This window comes from Dermochelys coriacea, chromosome 5 (genome assembly GCF_009764565.3).
Source record: "Dermochelys coriacea isolate rDerCor1 chromosome 5, rDerCor1.pri.v4, whole genome shotgun sequence".
NCBI lineage: Eukaryota > Metazoa > Chordata > Testudines > Dermochelyidae > Dermochelys > Dermochelys coriacea.
In genome coordinates, this window is record NC_050072.1 from 1,401,250 (window position 1) to 1,418,473 (window position 17,224).

The 17,224-nt window shown below is 54.3% G+C and overlaps 1 protein-coding gene across 4 annotated transcripts in view; it reads left to right on the plus strand.

The window, feature by feature from the left end:
- LOC122460406 (complement factor H-like) overlaps positions 1-17,224 on the plus strand; it is a 21,113-nt gene continuing 3,889 nt past the window's right edge. The window contains exons 1-10 of one of the 4 annotated variants that reach the window (XM_043515201.1): positions 2-232; positions 4,458-4,646; positions 5,282-5,461; positions 5,923-6,105; positions 6,520-6,708; positions 8,028-8,207; positions 9,037-9,219; positions 9,634-9,822; positions 11,143-11,322; positions 16,684-16,866. In XM_043515201.1, coding sequence (XP_043371136.1) covers positions 130-232; positions 4,458-4,646; positions 5,282-5,461; positions 5,923-6,105; positions 6,520-6,708; positions 8,028-8,207; positions 9,037-9,219; positions 9,634-9,822; positions 11,143-11,322; positions 16,684-16,866 — 1,759 coding nt within the window. In that variant the 5' untranslated portion in view covers positions 2-129. Of the gene's footprint in view, positions 233-4,457; positions 4,647-5,281; positions 5,462-5,922; positions 6,106-6,519; positions 6,709-8,027; positions 8,208-9,036; positions 9,220-9,633; positions 9,823-11,142; positions 11,323-16,683; positions 16,867-17,224 lie in introns of all 4 variants that reach the window. The other 3 variants (XM_043515203.1, XM_043515202.1, XM_043515204.1) reach the window with 3 other exon arrangements.

Sequence of the window (17,224 nt, forward strand, 5' to 3'; positions counted from 1 at the left end):
CACATACAATTTCTGTGTGTCTGGCTGTTTCCTTTCTTCGCTGGTCTCTGTCACGCTGAGCTCACACAGGAGCTGAGCCGAGAGGCAGAGCGCCTGGGGCTGAGTTCTGCCCTGGGGCTGTCTGGGAACATGGCCCTGCAGGTGTCAGCTCTGGCCCTTCTCCTGGCCCTTCCCCCTGTGCTGTCTGCCCAGGGAGCAGGACTGCCCAGTTCCAGCCGCCCCAAGACTCCAGGTAGGACCCGACTCAGGCTTTGCTGCTCCCCTGCCTGCAAGTGGCTGCTGGGCTTTGCCCTGTCAGTCTTGCTGCAGCTGTCCCGGGAGGGGGCTGCCCTCTGCATCCATGCCAGATGTTTAGATGCCAAGCACCGCTCAGAGAGCTGGGGTGAAAGGCAGCTGAGGGTGACACTGGGGCAGGAAACCATGTTCCCCTGGGGGGGCCCAAGCGAGACCTGCAGCTGTGCGCCCCTTGGGGAAGCAGGTCCCTCCTCTGGGAGCAGCAGACAGGTCAGCGTCTGTCTCTGGACTGGGGATAAGAAGCCCGGGGAAGTGGCCTTCACGCTACCCTACAAATAGTATCACCAGTTCCCTGCGGGGCAGGTGTGAGTCCCACACGTGGGTGGGGGAGAACCTGTGGGGTTCTGTTTCTTTTTCGCAAAAAACTCTAGAACCAGGAGCAGGAGTCCAGCCAGCCACCCTGAGCTCCCTGCTCCCTCTGAGCCATGCAGATCCTCCTGGAGCCCCCAGCACAGTGGGCTCATTCCTGTAACGAGTTCATTGTGTTCTCAGTGCCCACTGGGGGGGGAGGTACCTGGTATGAGTGATGGGACCATGCAGCAGGGATTTGTTTCCATAGCAGATGCACGTTGACACAGGCACTGTACTGTGGGGCTGGCAGATTTCTGTACGGAGCACCTTGGAGTGCCCCAGTAAGCACCCCTCTCTGCCAGGGGAGCCTGAACTATGAGTAGCCTCAGCAGAGCTTGTATTTTTGTATAATTTCCATGGATAACAGCAATGCTTATTTCTAAGCATTTTTTCAAACTGATTTAAATTTTCACAGTTTTGGGAAGTGACCGAGGGAGGGTTGGACAATAATTATTTAATGACAGTAGATGTTGCGATTCACAATGTTAAAGCTTTACAACCATTAAAAACAAACTGTCGACATACAGACTAAATATCCTTCAATCAAACTTGAGTGAGTTCTCCAGTAGCATTTTACTTCCTTTGCCCTAGCTGTACATTTCTATCATGGATGGAAATAGCCCTTCTGCCAGTGTGAGTGCGGTGAAATCAACATCTACTGACACATTCCTATTAAAAACCGCATCCTTCCAAGCCTAGCTATGAGTCGGTGTCCTGCTGGTAAATGACCTGCTGTGTGCGATACCCATCTGTGGTCATGGTGGGGACCCTCCGCTCAGCAGGGCAGAGTGACTGCAGGCATGAACCCGGGCAAGGAAGGTGTGCAGGGAGCGTGGCTCACACCAGCCTGAGCAGGCCCAAGCAGAGGTGGCCGGCAGGAGTAAGAAAAACCACCAGGTCACTGCTCCCTGCCCTTGTCTAACAACTGATGGCTCCAACCTCCCCACAGTGCACAGCGCCGCCTGCTGACAGCACCAGCCTGCAGAACCTGCATCACAGCAATAGGTGCAAAGGGCGGTGTCAAGGTCCCTTCCCCACTCTGAACTCTAGGGTACAGATGTGGGGACCCGCATGAAAGACCCCCTAAGCTTATTTTTACCAGCTTAAGTTAAAAACTTTCCCAAGGCACAAACTTTGCCTTGTCCTTGAACAGTATGCTGCCACCACCAAGTGATTTAGACAAAGAACAGGGAAAGGATCACTTGAAGTTCCTATTTCCCCAAAATATCCCCCCCAAGTCCTTACACCCCCTTTCCTGGGGAGGCTTTAGAATAAACAAGATGAACACAAACCCCTTGGATTTTTAAGACCCCAAATACCCAATCAGATTCTTAAAAATCAGAACTTTATTAGAAGAGCAAAAAAAGATAAGAGAACAACTCTGTAAAATCAGAATGGAAGATAATCTTACAGGAAGTCAGATTCAAAACATAGAGAATCCCACTAGGCAAAACCTTAAGTTACAAAAAGACACAAAAACAGGAATACACATTTCCTCCAGCACAGCGAATTTACAAACTAAAACAAAGAAAACCTAATGCATTTTCTAGCTAGATTACTTACTAACTTTGTAGGAGTTAGAGGGTTTGCATCCTTGATCTGTTCCCGGCAAAGGTATCACACAGACAGACAGACAAAAGCCTTTTTCCCCCGCTCCAGATTTGAAAGTATCTTGTCTCCTCATTGGTCATTTTGGTCAGGTGCCAGTGAGGTTACCTTAGCTTCTTAACCCTTTACAGGTGAAAGGATTTTGCCTCTGGCCAGGAGGGATTTTATAGCACTGTATATAGAAAGGTGGTTACCCTTCCCTTTATATTTATGACAGGCAGTAATGCCCTACTCAGCGCCCCAATCTCGGGAAGAGCAAGCCATACCCAGGGATACAGAGCTAAGGTTTCTGGGAGTCCCTGGATGACTGTGGCTGAGGACTTGGTTCCCCTGGGATGGGGTGTAGGTAAGAGACTGGGGGCCTGTGTGAGTGACAAGGAGATGGATAGAGCTGTCTGACATCTCTCTGTGTAGCCCAGGGGTTGTGGTTGTGAGCTGGCGCTATTCCCGTTGTGTGTTTGATCCATTACCTGCTTGTCCTGCCCAGCTCTGATTTGCACCTTGGTTTGGATCACGGGCATGTAAGCTCCCTCCTCTCCCCTCTGGGGCAGTTGCAATTCTCTGTGTTTTGAGCCTGTGTTGGGCAGCAGCTACTGGCAGTCTGAGAAGCTGCAGAACCCACCAACCCCCACACCTGGGTGGTACCGGCAGTGGGATGGGTCTGGGGGAAGTGATCAGCTCCTGGCGCCCTGTGGGTTTGCAGGGAGGGAAGTGAAGCCGATTAGCAGAAGCGAGGAAGGCATGGAAACAGCCAGCTGCCCTGAGAATGCTGACGGGGCTGGATTAGTGAAGGCTGGCTGAAGACGCCAGCAGGAGGGGTGCTGCCAGGGACTGGCTTGGCCAGTGGGTCAGGGCCCACGGGGTGTGGTCAAGTCTCCTGTTATCCTGCTGGGGAAGGACAGAAGCGACGTAACAAATCCTGCCGCTCACATCCTGTGATCCCTGTCAGGATGACTTGTGCCCTCAATCCCAGCCCAGGTCACCCTGGGAGGGCCCACAGCCACGCACAGGCAAGGACAGAGAGATTGGGATGCTGTGGGGTGGGAGGAGGGAGAGGGTCCAGACCCAGCGGGGTGTGAGCGCAGGATCCGGGGTCACTGGCGGAGGAGGGAGAGGGTCCAGACCCAGTGGGGTGTGAGCACAGGATCTGGGGTCACTGGTGGAGGAGGGTCCAGACCCAGTGGGGTGTGAGCCAGGATCCGGGGTCACTGGCGGAGGAGGGAGAGGGTCCAGACCCAGTCAACTAGGTGTCAACTTCCTCAGTTCCCAGGGGGGGAGTGCTTGACCCCTGCTCCGCCCTAGGCCCCACCCCCACTCAAGGACGCAGGCCCAGTCACACTCTGCTCCCTGCCCACCCAGATCCCACCCCTCCTCACAGGGACCCTTCTGCGGGGTTTGGGGTGGGGAGGGTCCCTGCAGGGAGCTCTGTGCACAGACACCCCCCTGCACACACATGTCTGGGTGGTGCTCTGGGTGTAGGGTGACCAGATGTTCTGATTTTATAGGAACATTGCCAATACTTGGGGCTTTTTCTTAGATCGGCACCTATTCCCCCCCCCCCCCCGGTCCTGATTTTTCACACTTGCTATCTGGTCTCCCTATGTGGGGCAGAGAGATATAGATAGAGAGGGCTGAATCCTGCTCTTGATTTACCCCCTGCAGCCTCAAGAAGGCAACAGGGGTGCTCTGGGTTTGCCCCGCAGCTAACGGAGGGGGACTTTGAGAGGAACAAGTGTGGACTGAACTGGGTGCTGCTGTCTGCTCCATGCACTCACCTGGCTTGGGTGGATTCTCATGCCCTCCCCTACCTGTCTGAGAGGCAGCTCTTGGGGCAGGGACCTGCCTGTGCAGGGCCTCTCCCTGCTGGAGCCGGGCAGTTAAAAGAGAGGGAGGAATCCCGCCACGTTCGGGACTAATCTAGGGCCAGGGGACCGGGAAACAACCTGTCCCCAGAGCTTCCACAGGGAACTGCTGAGGTCGCCTCCCGCTGGGCTCTGTCACCTCTGGGTGCTGGGGCCCTTCTCTGACCTGACCGGTGCCCCAGCCTGCCACCCTCTGCACCTCTGGGGGCACTGGGAGCAGGTGCTGCCGCTTGGGCCCTTCCCGGGGTGTTCCTTGGGCTCCGGGCAGGCCGCAGCGGCGCTAAGGGGGTGACCAGGCTCTGTCTCCAGCCAGGCCTCAGCCTCTCGTTCCCCCCGTCACAGACACGTGCAGGAGGGAGGGAGCCTGGACCACGAAGGTGACGTTTCCCTCCGAGCTGACGGCGTTTCCGATGAATGGCACGGTGCTGGTGATATGCACTGAGAAGCCTGAATCCGGGACGTTCCCTGCAAAATGCACAGAGCTGAAGGACCGCGGGGCAGTCTGGGATATCAGCGGAGTCCAGTGTCTCAGTGAGTGTGTGGAGCCTGGTACACCCCCCATGCCCACCCCCCGGGCATGGGGCCAAACCTCCCCAGCCAGCCCGGGCATGGGGCTGCTGCCAGTTACGGGCAGGAAATGGCCAGGGAAACCGGGCCGTGATAACCAGCCATGGAGATCAGTGACGTGATGCCAGGGGTGGGAGATCTGGGAAGCCGTGACAATGGGCAGAGAAAGGGGGACCCCACTCCCTCAGCCTGCTGGGAACCCCCTCATAGGGCTGTCACCATGGGCCCTCCCCACAAACACAGGCTTCCTCTCCCCCGGTGCACACGGCTCCCCACCAGGCCCTGAGGCGGTTGCTGGCGGTTGTGGCCATGGCCCGGCAGGAGTCTCCGCTGGGCACTGCTGGGCAGCTCTGCGAGGAGCAAAGCCCTGAGGCCTGGGAACTGATCTCAGCATTTCTCAAGGTGCTTCTTCCAGCACCGCTTCTGAGAGCGCCAGGCCCGGGCCTCCTGGACACGTGGTCCCCTCCCTGCCCCAGACTTGCTCCCCGAGCCTTCCCCATGGTCACAGGGCCGTTCGTGCAGGGCCAGACCCCACACCTGTGCGATCCTGGGGCCGTAGGGCAGACGCCCCCATGGCCCCTCTCCTGTTCCTTTCCCAGGGATGTGCAATGATTGGGTGAGGCAGGTGGATTTTGACCCTGCACAGACGGAGTTCGGCGTCGGGGCCGAGGGTCGGGTGACCTGTCGTCAGCAGTTCCAGCAGAACTCGTTCAATGTGACGTGCAGAGAGACAGAGTCGGGGCACTTCGAATGGGAACTGGGTGCACACAAGTGTGTCAGTGAGTGCGGGGAGCCGGCCCTGGGGCTGGCCGGGCGCCGTCTGGCCAGGGAAGGCTCCAGCCGGGCTGCTGAGAGGCCATGGGGAGAGTCCTGCTGCAATGAACAGCTTCCCACCCCTGGTGTCCTTGGGGGGGCAGGCGCGTGGATCTGATGCCGGCTCCTGGCCCTGCTCCCTGTGCAGGAGCAGCAGAAATCAGGAACAGCGTTCTCCCCACGGCCCAGTGGGGCTGACTGGTCTGCACTCACCCTGCCCACAGTGGCCCTGAGCGTGTGAACGGAGTAAATGTACCTGAGCACGTGGGGCCTGATCCTGAGAGGGACTGATCCTTGCAACCCCCCCGCCCCCCCACCAATTGCTCTTGTGGGCGCCCACCATGGTTCAGGGTCAGCCCATAATACTCAGTGGAGTCTGCCTGGTTCCAGTGACCCCCAATACTCTGCTTTCACTCCATGCCCATAGGAAAATGTAAAATATTCCAAACCTGGGACTCCAGATTGCAGTTTTCCCCCAAGAGGCAGTTCTACTCCCCGGGTGAATCGGTGACGCTGAGCTGCTCTGAGGGGTATCGGCCATCACCACCTGTGATTGAATGTGTCAGAAATGGGAGCCTGTCTGTCTGGAGTGAGACACCCACCTGCCAGGGTAAGTGTGAGACCCCCCGAGTCACTGCGGTCTCAGGGGCCAGGCCAGCAGCCAGACTCTCCGTGACACTTTGCTATCTCCGGAGCCAGGTGGATTCTCGCCCCATAAACCCTCTGGTTCATTTTGGCCTCTCAGCCTCTAGTATGGGGACCCTAAATCCTGATGGAATTGCAGAGGGCCTCAGTCAGACACACACCCCCTGGCCCGCAGGCCAATAATGAAGGGCAGGAACAGCCCAGAAACTCCCTGTCACCAGCATGTCCATCTTCCTCGCTTCTCCCCCAGCCCTTTGCTGTGCTGGTTTCTCCAGGGCTCCCTTTGGCTCAGCTCTGCCCCAGGATCACCCAGTGGCAGCCAGCTGCGCCTTTCACCAGAACAGGATTTCCCAAGACTCGGACATTTCTTTCCCTCCAGGGGTTTGTACGACGGCAGGAAACTGGCCCCCGTCGGTCTCTGCTGTGTCCGCACGGACAGAGTTTGCCGTTGGCGAGAGGGTTTGGGTGACCTGCCTCCAGGAGCAGTACGAGGGGCGCTCGGCTTGGATGCAGTGTACGGAGAGGCCTGGGCGCGTGGAGTGGGACACGAGCCACGTGAGCTGTGTGGGTGAGTTCTGCACAGACGGGCTGCAGGATCCAAACCCTGTGACACCAGGAGCCTCCAAGGAGGCCCCGCGACTTCCTGAGGGTGTATTTATGTCTTGAGTGTTCAGCTCAGACCTTCTGAAGGGTATGAAGTGACAGTGACAGCGAGTGTGTGGGGAAAGCAGCCTGCGTGGGGAGAGTGTGGTGAGGTTATAGGCTGTGTTGGAGGAGTGTGAGGGGATGTCTGTGGGGTGTATATGTGTGTGTGTAGGGGGTTGTGTGGCCAAGTATTACAGGGGTGCGTATATGGGGTTGTGTAGAGGGTGTCGGGTGGTATTCTTGTGTGTATAGGGGTTTGAGGATATATCACAGGGGTTGGCAACCTTTCAGAAGTGGTGTCCCGAGTCTTCATTTATTCACTCTAATTTAAGGTTTCACGTGCCAGTCATATATTTTAACATTTTTAGAAGGTCTCTTTCTATAAGTCTATAATATATAACTAAACTATTGTTGTATGTAAAGTAAATAAGGTTTTAAAAATGTTTAAGAAGCTTCATTTAAAATTAAATTAAAATGCAGAGCCCCCCAGACCGGTGGCCAGGATCTGGGCAGTGTGATCAGCCACTGAACGTCAGCTCTCATGGCGCCTTTGCACGCGTGCCATAGGTTGCCTACTCCTGATACATCAGGTGTCTGTAATGGTGTGGGAGATGTGTGTTAGCTTGTAACGATGTGTATTGCTGTGTCTGTGGGATGTAGGTGTTAGGGTGTGTCATTGTGCATCAGGGCATAGGTGTCGACTTCCTCAGTTCCCGGGGGGGGGAGTGCTTGACCCCTGCTCCGCCCTAGGCCCCACCCCCACTCCACCGCTTCCCCCCATACCTCCACCCCTTCCCTGCCTCTTCAAGCCCCTGCTCCTTCCCCTCCCCCATAGTGCCTCCTGCACACCGCTGAACAGCTGATAGCAGTGGGCGGGAGGCACTGTGGGGGTGGGAGAGGGGCTGATCCACGGGGATGTCGGTGGGTGCTGAGCCACCCCAGAGCACCCATGGAGTCAGCGCCTGCACATAAGGGTGTCTATCAGTGTGTGGGGATGTTGGTGCCTGTACATGAGGGCATGTATCAATGTGTGGGTTCATGGGTCAGTCCTGTTGTGATTATTTATTTGTGCTACCAGTAGCCCTTAGGAACCCCAGCCATGGCCCAGGACCCCCTGACGCTAGGCGCTGTACAAATGCTGGACAGACAGACAGCTCCTTGGGGCAGGGACTGACAGTTTAATGTGGGGACTGGAATCTCTCCTTTTTCTACTGGCGCCAAACCTGATTGTTCTCCCAACAGAAAAGTGCCCCAAACCCAGCTGGGCCTCAGCTCTGCGGTTCGCACCGGACAAGATATATTATAGCAGGGAGGAGCCAGTCACCCTGAGCTGCCCTGAGGCGTTCAAACCCTCGCATCCCATGATCACATGTACCGGACAGGGGAACCGGAGCGTCTGGAATGAGATTGCTACCTGCCTGGGTAAGTATGCGCCCCCAACGTGGGTCACGATGATTCCAGGGGCCTGGACTAGTGCAGGATTCTCCATGACCCTTCAATACTGTAGGTAGGAAGGAATTGCCGTCCAAGATCAGAGCAATGGTCCAGCTCAGGCACTGTGGGGATGTGCCGTACAGGGCCCTAGGCAGATAGACAGAGCTCAGGGGGCAGGGAGAGCTGAGGCTCTGTTCTACTGAGACTCCTAGAGCTGCCCCCAGGAGCCGGAGCTGCAGCCTCTGTCACTGTGCCAGACCCTCGGACATGATGGGGTGAGGCCATTTATGGTGCAACTTTTTAACAATGAGGGTCATTCCCCAGAGGAACAGACGCCCCAGGGAGGGGGTGGGGTCTCTGACACATGGAGCATTTACATCGAGGGTGGCTGCTGCCTTTCTAAAGATTCGCTCTAATTCAACCACCAGTTACTGAGTGCCACAGAGTCGCTGACAGAAGGGAAAAGGATCCCCCCTCAGGGACCCCGGGGCGGGTCTCTGGCCTGAGCTAGGCAATAGGTCAGACGGGATGGTCAGAATGGCCTTGACACCCAGGGAAATATGTTCTCCCCCACGACTCAGTGGGGCTGACTCGCCTGCACTCACCCTCACTCACTTCACCCCACTGGGGCCCTGAGCAATGTGAATCCTGTAGAGAGAAAAGGGGTAGATAGACCTGATCACAGTAGAGCTGATCCCGGCAAGCCCTGCTGTAGTGTGGGTGCCCCGCGTGGCTCAGGATCGGGCCCATGATGGCTGGGGAAAGCCTCATGATTCAATAACCCTCAAAAGTCTCCCCTTATTTCTCTGATACGCAGAAAAATGTGAAATACGAAAACCCTGGGACTCCAGATTGCAGTTTTCCCCCAAGAGGCAGTTCTACTCCCCGAGTGAATCGGTGACGCTGAGCTGCTCTGAGGGGTATCGGCCATCACCACCTGTGATTGAATGTGTCAGAAATGGGAGCCTGTCTGTCTGGAGTGAGACACCCACCTGCCAGGGTAAGTGTGAGACCCCCCGAGTCACTGCGGTCTCAGGGGCCAGGCCAGCAGCCAGACTCTCCGTGACACTTTGCTATCTCCGGAGCCAGGTGGATTCTCGCCCCATAAACCCTCTGGTTCATTTTGGCCTCTCAGCCTCTAGTATGGGGACCCTAAATCCTGATGGAATTGCAGAGGGCCTCAGTCAGACACACACCCCCTGGCCCGCAGGCCAATAATGAAGGGCAGGAACAGCCCAGAAACTCCCTGTCACCAGCATGTCCATCTTCCTCGCTTCTCCCCCAGCCCTTTGCTGTGCTGGTTTCTCCAGGGCTCCCTTTGGCTCAGCTCTGCCCCAGGATCACCCAGTGGCAGCCAGCTGCGCCTTTCACCAGAACAGGATTTCCCAAGACTCGGACATTTCTTTCCCTCCAGGGGTTTGTACGACGGCAGGAAACTGGCCCCCGTCGGTCTCTGCTGTGTCCGCACGGACAGAGTTTGCCGTTGGCGAGAGGGTTTGGGTGACCTGCCTCCAGGAGCAGTACGAGGGGCGCTCGGCTTGGATGCAGTGTACGGAGAGGCCTGGGCGCGTGGAGTGGGACACGAGCCACGTGAGCTGTGTGGGTGAGTTCTGCACAGACGGGCTGCAGGATCCAAACCCTGTGACACCAGGAGCCTCCAAGGAGGCCCCGCGACTTCCTGAGGGTGTATTTATGTCTTGAGTGTTCAGCTCAGACCTTCTGAAGGGTATGAAGTGACAGTGACAGCGAGTGTGTGGGGAAAGCAGCCTGCGTGGGGAGAGTGTGGTGAGGTTATAGGCTGTGTTGGAGGAGTGTGAGGGGATGTCTGTGGGGTGTATATATGTGTGTGTGTAGGGGGTTGTGTGGCCAAGTATTACAGGGGTGCGTATATGGGGTTGTGTAGAGGGTGTCGGGTGGTATTCTTGTGTGTATAGGGGTTTGAGGATATATCACAGGGGTTGGCAACCTTTCAGAAGTGGTGTCCCGAGTCTTCATTTATTCACTCTAATTTAAGGTTTCACGTGCCAGTCATATATTTTAACATTTTTAGAAGGTCTTTCTATAAGTCTATAATATATAACTAAACTATTGTTGTATGTAAAGTAAATAAGGTTTTAAAAATGTTTAAGAAGCTTCATTTAAAATTAAATTAAAATGCAGAGCCCCCCAGACCGGTGGCCAGGATCTGGGCAGTGTGATCAGCCACTGAACGTCAGCTCTCATGGCGCCTTTGCACGCGTGCCATAGGTTGCCTACTCCTGATACATCAGGTGTCTGTAATGGTGTGGGAGATGTGTGTTAGCTTGTAACGATGTGTATTGCTGTGTCTGTGGGATGTAGGTGTTAGGGTGTGTCATTGTGCATCAGGGCATAGGTGTCGACTTCCTCAGTTCCCGGGGGGGGGGAATGCTTGACCCCTGCTCCGCCCTAGGCCCCACCCCCACTCCACCGCTTCCCCCCATACCTCCACCCCTTCCCTGCCTCTTCAAGCCTCTGCTCCTTCCCCTCCCCCATAGTGCCTCCTGCACACCGCTGAACAGCTGATAGCAGTGGGCGGGAGGCACTGTGGGGGTGGGAGAGGGGCTGATCCACGGGGATGTCGGTGGGTGCTGAGCCACCCCAGAGCACCCATGGAGTCAGTGCCTGCACATAAGGGTGTCTATCAGTGTGTGGGGATGTTGGTGCCTGTACATGAGGGCATGTATCAATGTGTGGGTTCATGGGTAAGTCCTGTTGTGATTATTTATTTGTGCTACCAGTAGCCCTTAGGAACCCCAGCCATGGCCCAGGACCCCCTGACGCTAGGCGCTGTACAAATGCTGGACAGACAGACAGCTCCTTGGGGCAGGGACTGACAGTTTAATGTGGGGACTGGAATCTCTCCTTTTTCTACTGGCGCCAAACCTGATTGTTCTCCCAACAGAAAAGTGCCCCAAACCCAGCTGGGCCTCAGCTCTGCGGTTCGCACCGGACAAGATATATTATAGCAGGGAGGAGCCAGTCACCCTGAGCTGCCCTGAGGCGTTCGAACCCTCGCATCCCATGATCACATGTACCGGACAGGGGAACCGGAGCGTCTGGAATGAGATTGCTACCTGCCTGGGTAAGTATGCGCCCCCAACGTGGGTCACGATGATTCCAGGGGCCTGGACTAGTGCAGGATTCTCCATGACCCTTCAATACTGTAGGTAGGAAGGAATTGTCGTCCAAGATCAGAGCAATGGTCCAGCTCAGGCACTGTGGGGATGTGCCGTACAGGGCCCTAGGCAGATAGACAGAGCTCAGGGGGCAGGGAGAGCTGAGGCTCTGTTCTACTGAGACTCCTAGAGCTGCCCCCAGGAGCCGGAGCTGCAGCCTCTGTCACTGTGCCAGACCCTCGGACACGATGGGGTGAGGCCATTTATGGTGCAACTTTTTAACAATGAGGGTCATTCCCCAGAGGAACAGACGCCCCAGGGAGGGGGTGGGGTCTCTGACACATGGAGCATTTACATCGAGGGTGGCTGCTGCCTTTCTAAAGATTCGCTCTAATTCAACCATCAGTTACTGAGTGCTACAGAGTCGCTGGCAGAAGGGGAGAAGATCCCCCCTGCAGGGACCACCGGGTGGGTCTCTGGCCTGAGCTAGGCAATAGGTCAGACGGGATGGTCAGAATGGGCCCTTCTGGCCTTGATCCTATGAATGTGTCACTACCTACAGATTTCAGAGTAGCAGCCGTGTTAGTTTGTATTCGCAAAAAGAAAAGGAGGATTTTGTGGCATCTTAGAGACTAACACATTTATTTGAGCATAAGCTTTCGTGAGCTACAGCTTCACTTCACTTTACGAAAGCTTTTCTTTTTGCGACTACCTCCAGAGAGATCCCTGCAGCCGCAGCCCAGACCAGCACTGACTTCTCTATCGTAGCATCATAGAAATGTGGGGCTGGAAGGGACCTCGAGAGGCCGTTTAGTCCAGCCTCCTGTGCTGAGGCAGGGCCAAGTAACCCTGGACCAGCCCTGACAGGGGTTTGTCCAACCTGGTCTTAAAAACCCCTCCCGGCCTGGTGTCATTTACAAACTTTATAAATGTACTTTCCACTCCATTATCCACGTCATTTATGAAAATATTGAGTAGTACCAGACCCAGGACTGACCCCATGGGACCCCACTAGATACAGCTTCCCAGTTTGACAGTGAACCACTGATAACTCCTCTTTGAGTATGCTCTTCCAACCTGTTCTGCACCACCATGTAATAATTTCATGTAGACCACATTCCCCTAGTTTACATATGAGACTGTCAGGTGGGACTGTATCAAAGCCTTACTAGATGCAAGATATATCAAGTCTACTGCTTCCCCCAGCTGTTGTAGGAAGAGAGCCTAAGATATAAGCCTTTGTATCAGAGGCCCAGTATGAGGCCTGAGCTAAAGTAGTGGCCAAGCTTTGCTGATATAAAGCAAAGTTGGCAAAAGTTAGGCTGTGAGCCAACATCAGGCTCTGCCTGCAAGCAGGTTCACAGACTGTGGCAAGAACAGGGCTGATATTGCAGAAACACACATTCCTAAGGAGTGCTAGGCTCAGCGCATTCACACAAACACATTCCAGAAGTGTGGTACCAGAACATCCCAGTATCAAGGATAGTACAAAAATATTCCCCAAGGAGAACAGGAACACACTGACCCCATCCTCCTGGAGCTCTGTGAGATAATTGCTAATGCTTCAGCCAGTTCCTTAGTTACCCCAGGGTGAATCATGCTGAGGTGCTAGGTGTGACGCAGCAGGGAGTGGGGCGGATTTGACCTGGGGATGTGGCAGGGGAGTTTCATTGGGGAGGGGAGGCTTCCCTTGAGGGAAGAAACCTGATCCTGTAACCTGAGCCAGGAGGGGGGTTGGGGTGAGGTGACACCTTCTGCCCAGAAACTGGACAAAGGCTGGAGGAGGAGCTGGGGGAAGGTTGGGGGAGATGGCTGGAGGGGTTTCCAGTTTTGGGGAGTTGGCTGGGGAAGAGGAGGGAGCCCCAAGGCTGGGGTCGAATCTCCCTGCCCCGCAGAAGGGCCTGACTAAGGGATCCTGTTTATGCCTGCAAGCTCTGGTTTGAACTGTGCTCCTGTCGTCTCCAATAAACCTTCTGTTCTACTGGCTGGCTGAGAGTCACGGTGAATCACCGGAAGTGGGGGTGCAGGGCCCTGACTCCCCCTCATGCTGTGATACTAGGTCCTAGGGGCTGTCGCCAAGAAGAAGCCCCACCCTGCTCCTCCCACGGTAGCTGCACTTGGCTGCTGGCTGAAGTGGTCCCTGTGTGTAGGTGAGGTAGAGCCTGGGATCCTGGGGGTGAAGCTCGATAGGATGATAGAGACCAGGTGGGTGAGGTCCTTTTATTGGGCCAATAAGAGAGAATTTGGTGGAAAAAACAGAGGAGAGATTTATATACAGACACAGAGAACATGAAACAATGGGTTTATCATACACACTGTAAGGAGAGTGATCACTTAAGATAAGCCATCACCAGCAGCAGGGGGGGAAAGGAGGAAAACCTTTCATGGTGATAAGCAAGGTAGGCTAATTCCAGCAGCTAACAAGAATATCAGAGGAACAGTGGGGGGTGGGGTGGGGGGGAGAAATACCATGGGGAAATAGTTTTACTTTGTGTAATGACTCATCCATTCCCAGTCTCTATTCAAGCCTAAGTTAATTGTATCCAGTTTGCAAATTAATTCCAATTCAGCAGTCTCTCGTTGGAGTCTGTTTTTGAAGCTTTTTTGTTGAAGGATAGCCACTCTTAGGTCTGTGATCGAGTGACCGGAGAGATTGAAGTGTTCTCCAACTGGTTTTTGAATGTTATAATTCTTGACGTCTGATTTGTGTCCATTCATTCTTTTACGTAGAGACTGTCCAGTTTGGCCAATGTACATGGCAGAGGGGCATTGCTGGCACATGATGGCATATATCACATTGGTAGATGCGCAGGTGAACGAGCCTCTGATAGTGTGGCTGATGTGATTAGGCCCTATGATGGTGTCCCCTGAATAGATATGTGGACAGAGTTGGCAACGGGCTTTGTTGCAAGGATAGGTTCCTGGGTTAGTGGTTCTGTTGTGTGGTGTGTGGTTGCTGGTGAGTATTTGCTTCAGATTGGGGGGCTGTCTGTAAGCAAGGACTGGTCTGTCTCCCAAGATCTGTGAGAGTGATGGGTCGTCCTTCAGGATAGGTTGTAGATCCTTGATGATGCGTTGGAGAGGTTTTAGTTGGGGGCTGAAGGTGATGGCTAGTGGCGTTCTGTTATTTTCTTTGTTGGGCCTGTCCTGTAGCAGGTGATTTCTGGGTACTCTTGTGGCTCTATCAATCTGTTTCTTCACTTCAGCAGGTGGGTATTGTAGTTGTAAGAACGCTTGATAAAGATCTTGTAGGTGTTTGTCTCTGTCTGAGGGGTTGGAGCAAATGCGGTTATATCGTAGAGCTTGGCTGTAGACAATGGATCGTATGGTGTGATCTGGGTGAAAGCTGGAGGCATGTAGATAGGAATAGCGGTCAGTAGGTTTCCGATATAGGGTGGTGTTTATGTGACCATCGCGTATTAGCACCGTAGTGTCCAGGAAGTGGATCTCTTGTGTGGACTGGTCCAGGCTGAGGTTGATGGTGGGATGGAAATTGTTGAAATCATGGTGGAATTCCTCAAGGGCTTCTTTTCCATGGGTCCAGATGATGAAGATGTCATCAATGTAGCGCAAGTAGAGTAGGGGCATTAGGGGACGAGAGCTGAGGAAGCGTTGTTCTAAGTCAGCCATAAAAATGTTGGCATACTGTGGGGCCATGCGGGTACTCATTGCAGTGCCGCTGATTTGAAGGTGTACATTGTCCCCAAATGTGAAATAGTTATGGGTGAGGACAAAGTCACAAAGTTCAGCCACCAGGTTTGCCGTGACATTATCGGGGATACTGTTCCTGACAGCTTGTAGACATCTTTGTGTGGAAAGTTGGTGTAGAGGGCTTCTACATCCATAGTGGCTAGGATGGTGTTTTAGGAAGATCACCGATGGATTGTAATTTCCTCAGGAAGTCAGTGGTATCTCGAAGATAGCTGGGAGTGCTGGTAGCATAGGGCCTGAGGAGGGAGTCTACATAGCCAGACAATCCTGCTGTCAGGGTGCCAATGCCTGAGATGATGAGGCGTCCAGGATTTCCAGGTTTATGGATCTTGGGTAACAGATAGAATACCCCAGGTAGGGGCTCCAGGGGTGTGTCTGTGCGGATTTGTTCTTGTGCTTTTTCAGGGAGTTTCTTGAGCAAATGCTGTAGTTTCTACAAGCCATTACCCTCTGATCCCACTGAGAGTTACCAAAAGAAAGTGTCGGAGAGCTGCCGAGTAGCCTCTTGTTCATACTCCGACCTATTCATGATGACGACAGCACCTCCTTTGTCAGCCTTTTTGATTATGATGTCAGAGTTGTTTCTGAGGCTGTGGATGGCACTGTGTTCTGCACGGCTGAGGTTATGGGGCAAGTGATGCTGCTTTTCCACAATTTCAGCCCGTGCACGTCGGCGGAAGTACTCTATGTAGAAGTCCAGTCTGTTATTTCGACCTTCAGGAGGAGTCCACCCAGAATCCTTCTTTTTGTAGTGTTGGTAGGAAGGTCTCTGTGGGTTAATATGTTGGTTAGAGGTGTGTTGGAAACATTCCTTGACTCAGACACATCGAAAATAGGATTCTAGGTCACCACAGAACTATATCATGTTCGTGGGGGGTGGAGGGGCAAAAGGAGAGGCCCCGAGATAGGACAGATTCTTCTGCTGGGCTAAGAGTATAGTTGGGTAGATTAACAATATTGCTGGGTGGGTTACGGGAACCACTGTTGTGGCCCCTTGTGACATGTAGTAGTTTAGATAGCTTTGTGTCCTTTTTCTTTTGTAGAGAAGCAAAGTGTGTGTTGTAGATGGCTTGTCTAGTTTTTGTAAAATCCATCCACGAGGAAGTTTGTGTGAAAGGTTGGTTCTTTATGAGAGTATCCAGTTTTGAGAGCTCATTCTTCATCTTTCCCTGTTTGCTGTAGAGGATGTTGATCAGGTGGTTCCACAGTTTCTTTGAGAGTGTGCGGCACAAGCTGTCACATAGTCTGTGTGGTATGTAGATTGTAATGGATTTTTTACCTTCAGTCCTTTTGGTATGATGTCCATCTGTTTGCATTTGGAGAGGAAGATGATGTCTGTCTGTATCTGTATGAGTTCCCACACACTGAGTTCCCCAGCCGAGCGCGTGGCGTTGAATCCTGGCGTGGGTGATGAATGCACCAGTCAGGATAATAACAGCCCATGGGCGTGAAATCTGTCGGAGACCAGCCAGCCCAGCCCAGGGCCCAGAGCCCTCCGGATGTGACAGCCTGTGGTGTGGTAACAGCGCACATGGCTCAGCCAAGGTGCCCCAAGAGACCTCTGTTTAAACCGTGTCTCAGACCCCTCACCCCCATCGTCTTACTCCTGTGAACAGAAAAGTGTAAAGCTCCAGAAACGAGGGACACCAGGGTCCAGTTCGCCCTTGAGCAGCAGTTTTACAGCCAAGGGGACTTGGTGAAATGGAGCTGCCCTGCGGGGTACCGACCCTCACAGCCTATGATCAGATGCACTAGACACTGGAACCAGAGTGTCTGGAGTGGGACTGCCACCTGCACTGGTCCCGAGTGACCGGCCTTCGCGCCCCCCGCCACTCTCCCGGCACTAGCCCTGGCGTCCATGTTGGCGTCTCAGCCTGTGTCCTAGTGACAGGTGTCCCCTTGTCTCTGGCAAGCCTGAAACGAGGCTCCCTCTGCGAACACCCCCTGCGGTGTAAATCACGGGCCAGACCCAGCGAGGTGTGAACACAGGGTCCCGGGTCAGTGGCAGAGGAGGGAGAGGGTCCAGACCCAGCGGGATGTGAGCGCAGGATCCGGGGTCACTAGTGGAGGAGGGAGAGGATCCAGACCCAGCGAGGTGTGAGCACAGGAACTGGGGTCACTGGCGGGAGGAGGGAAGAGGGAGAGGGTCCAGACCCA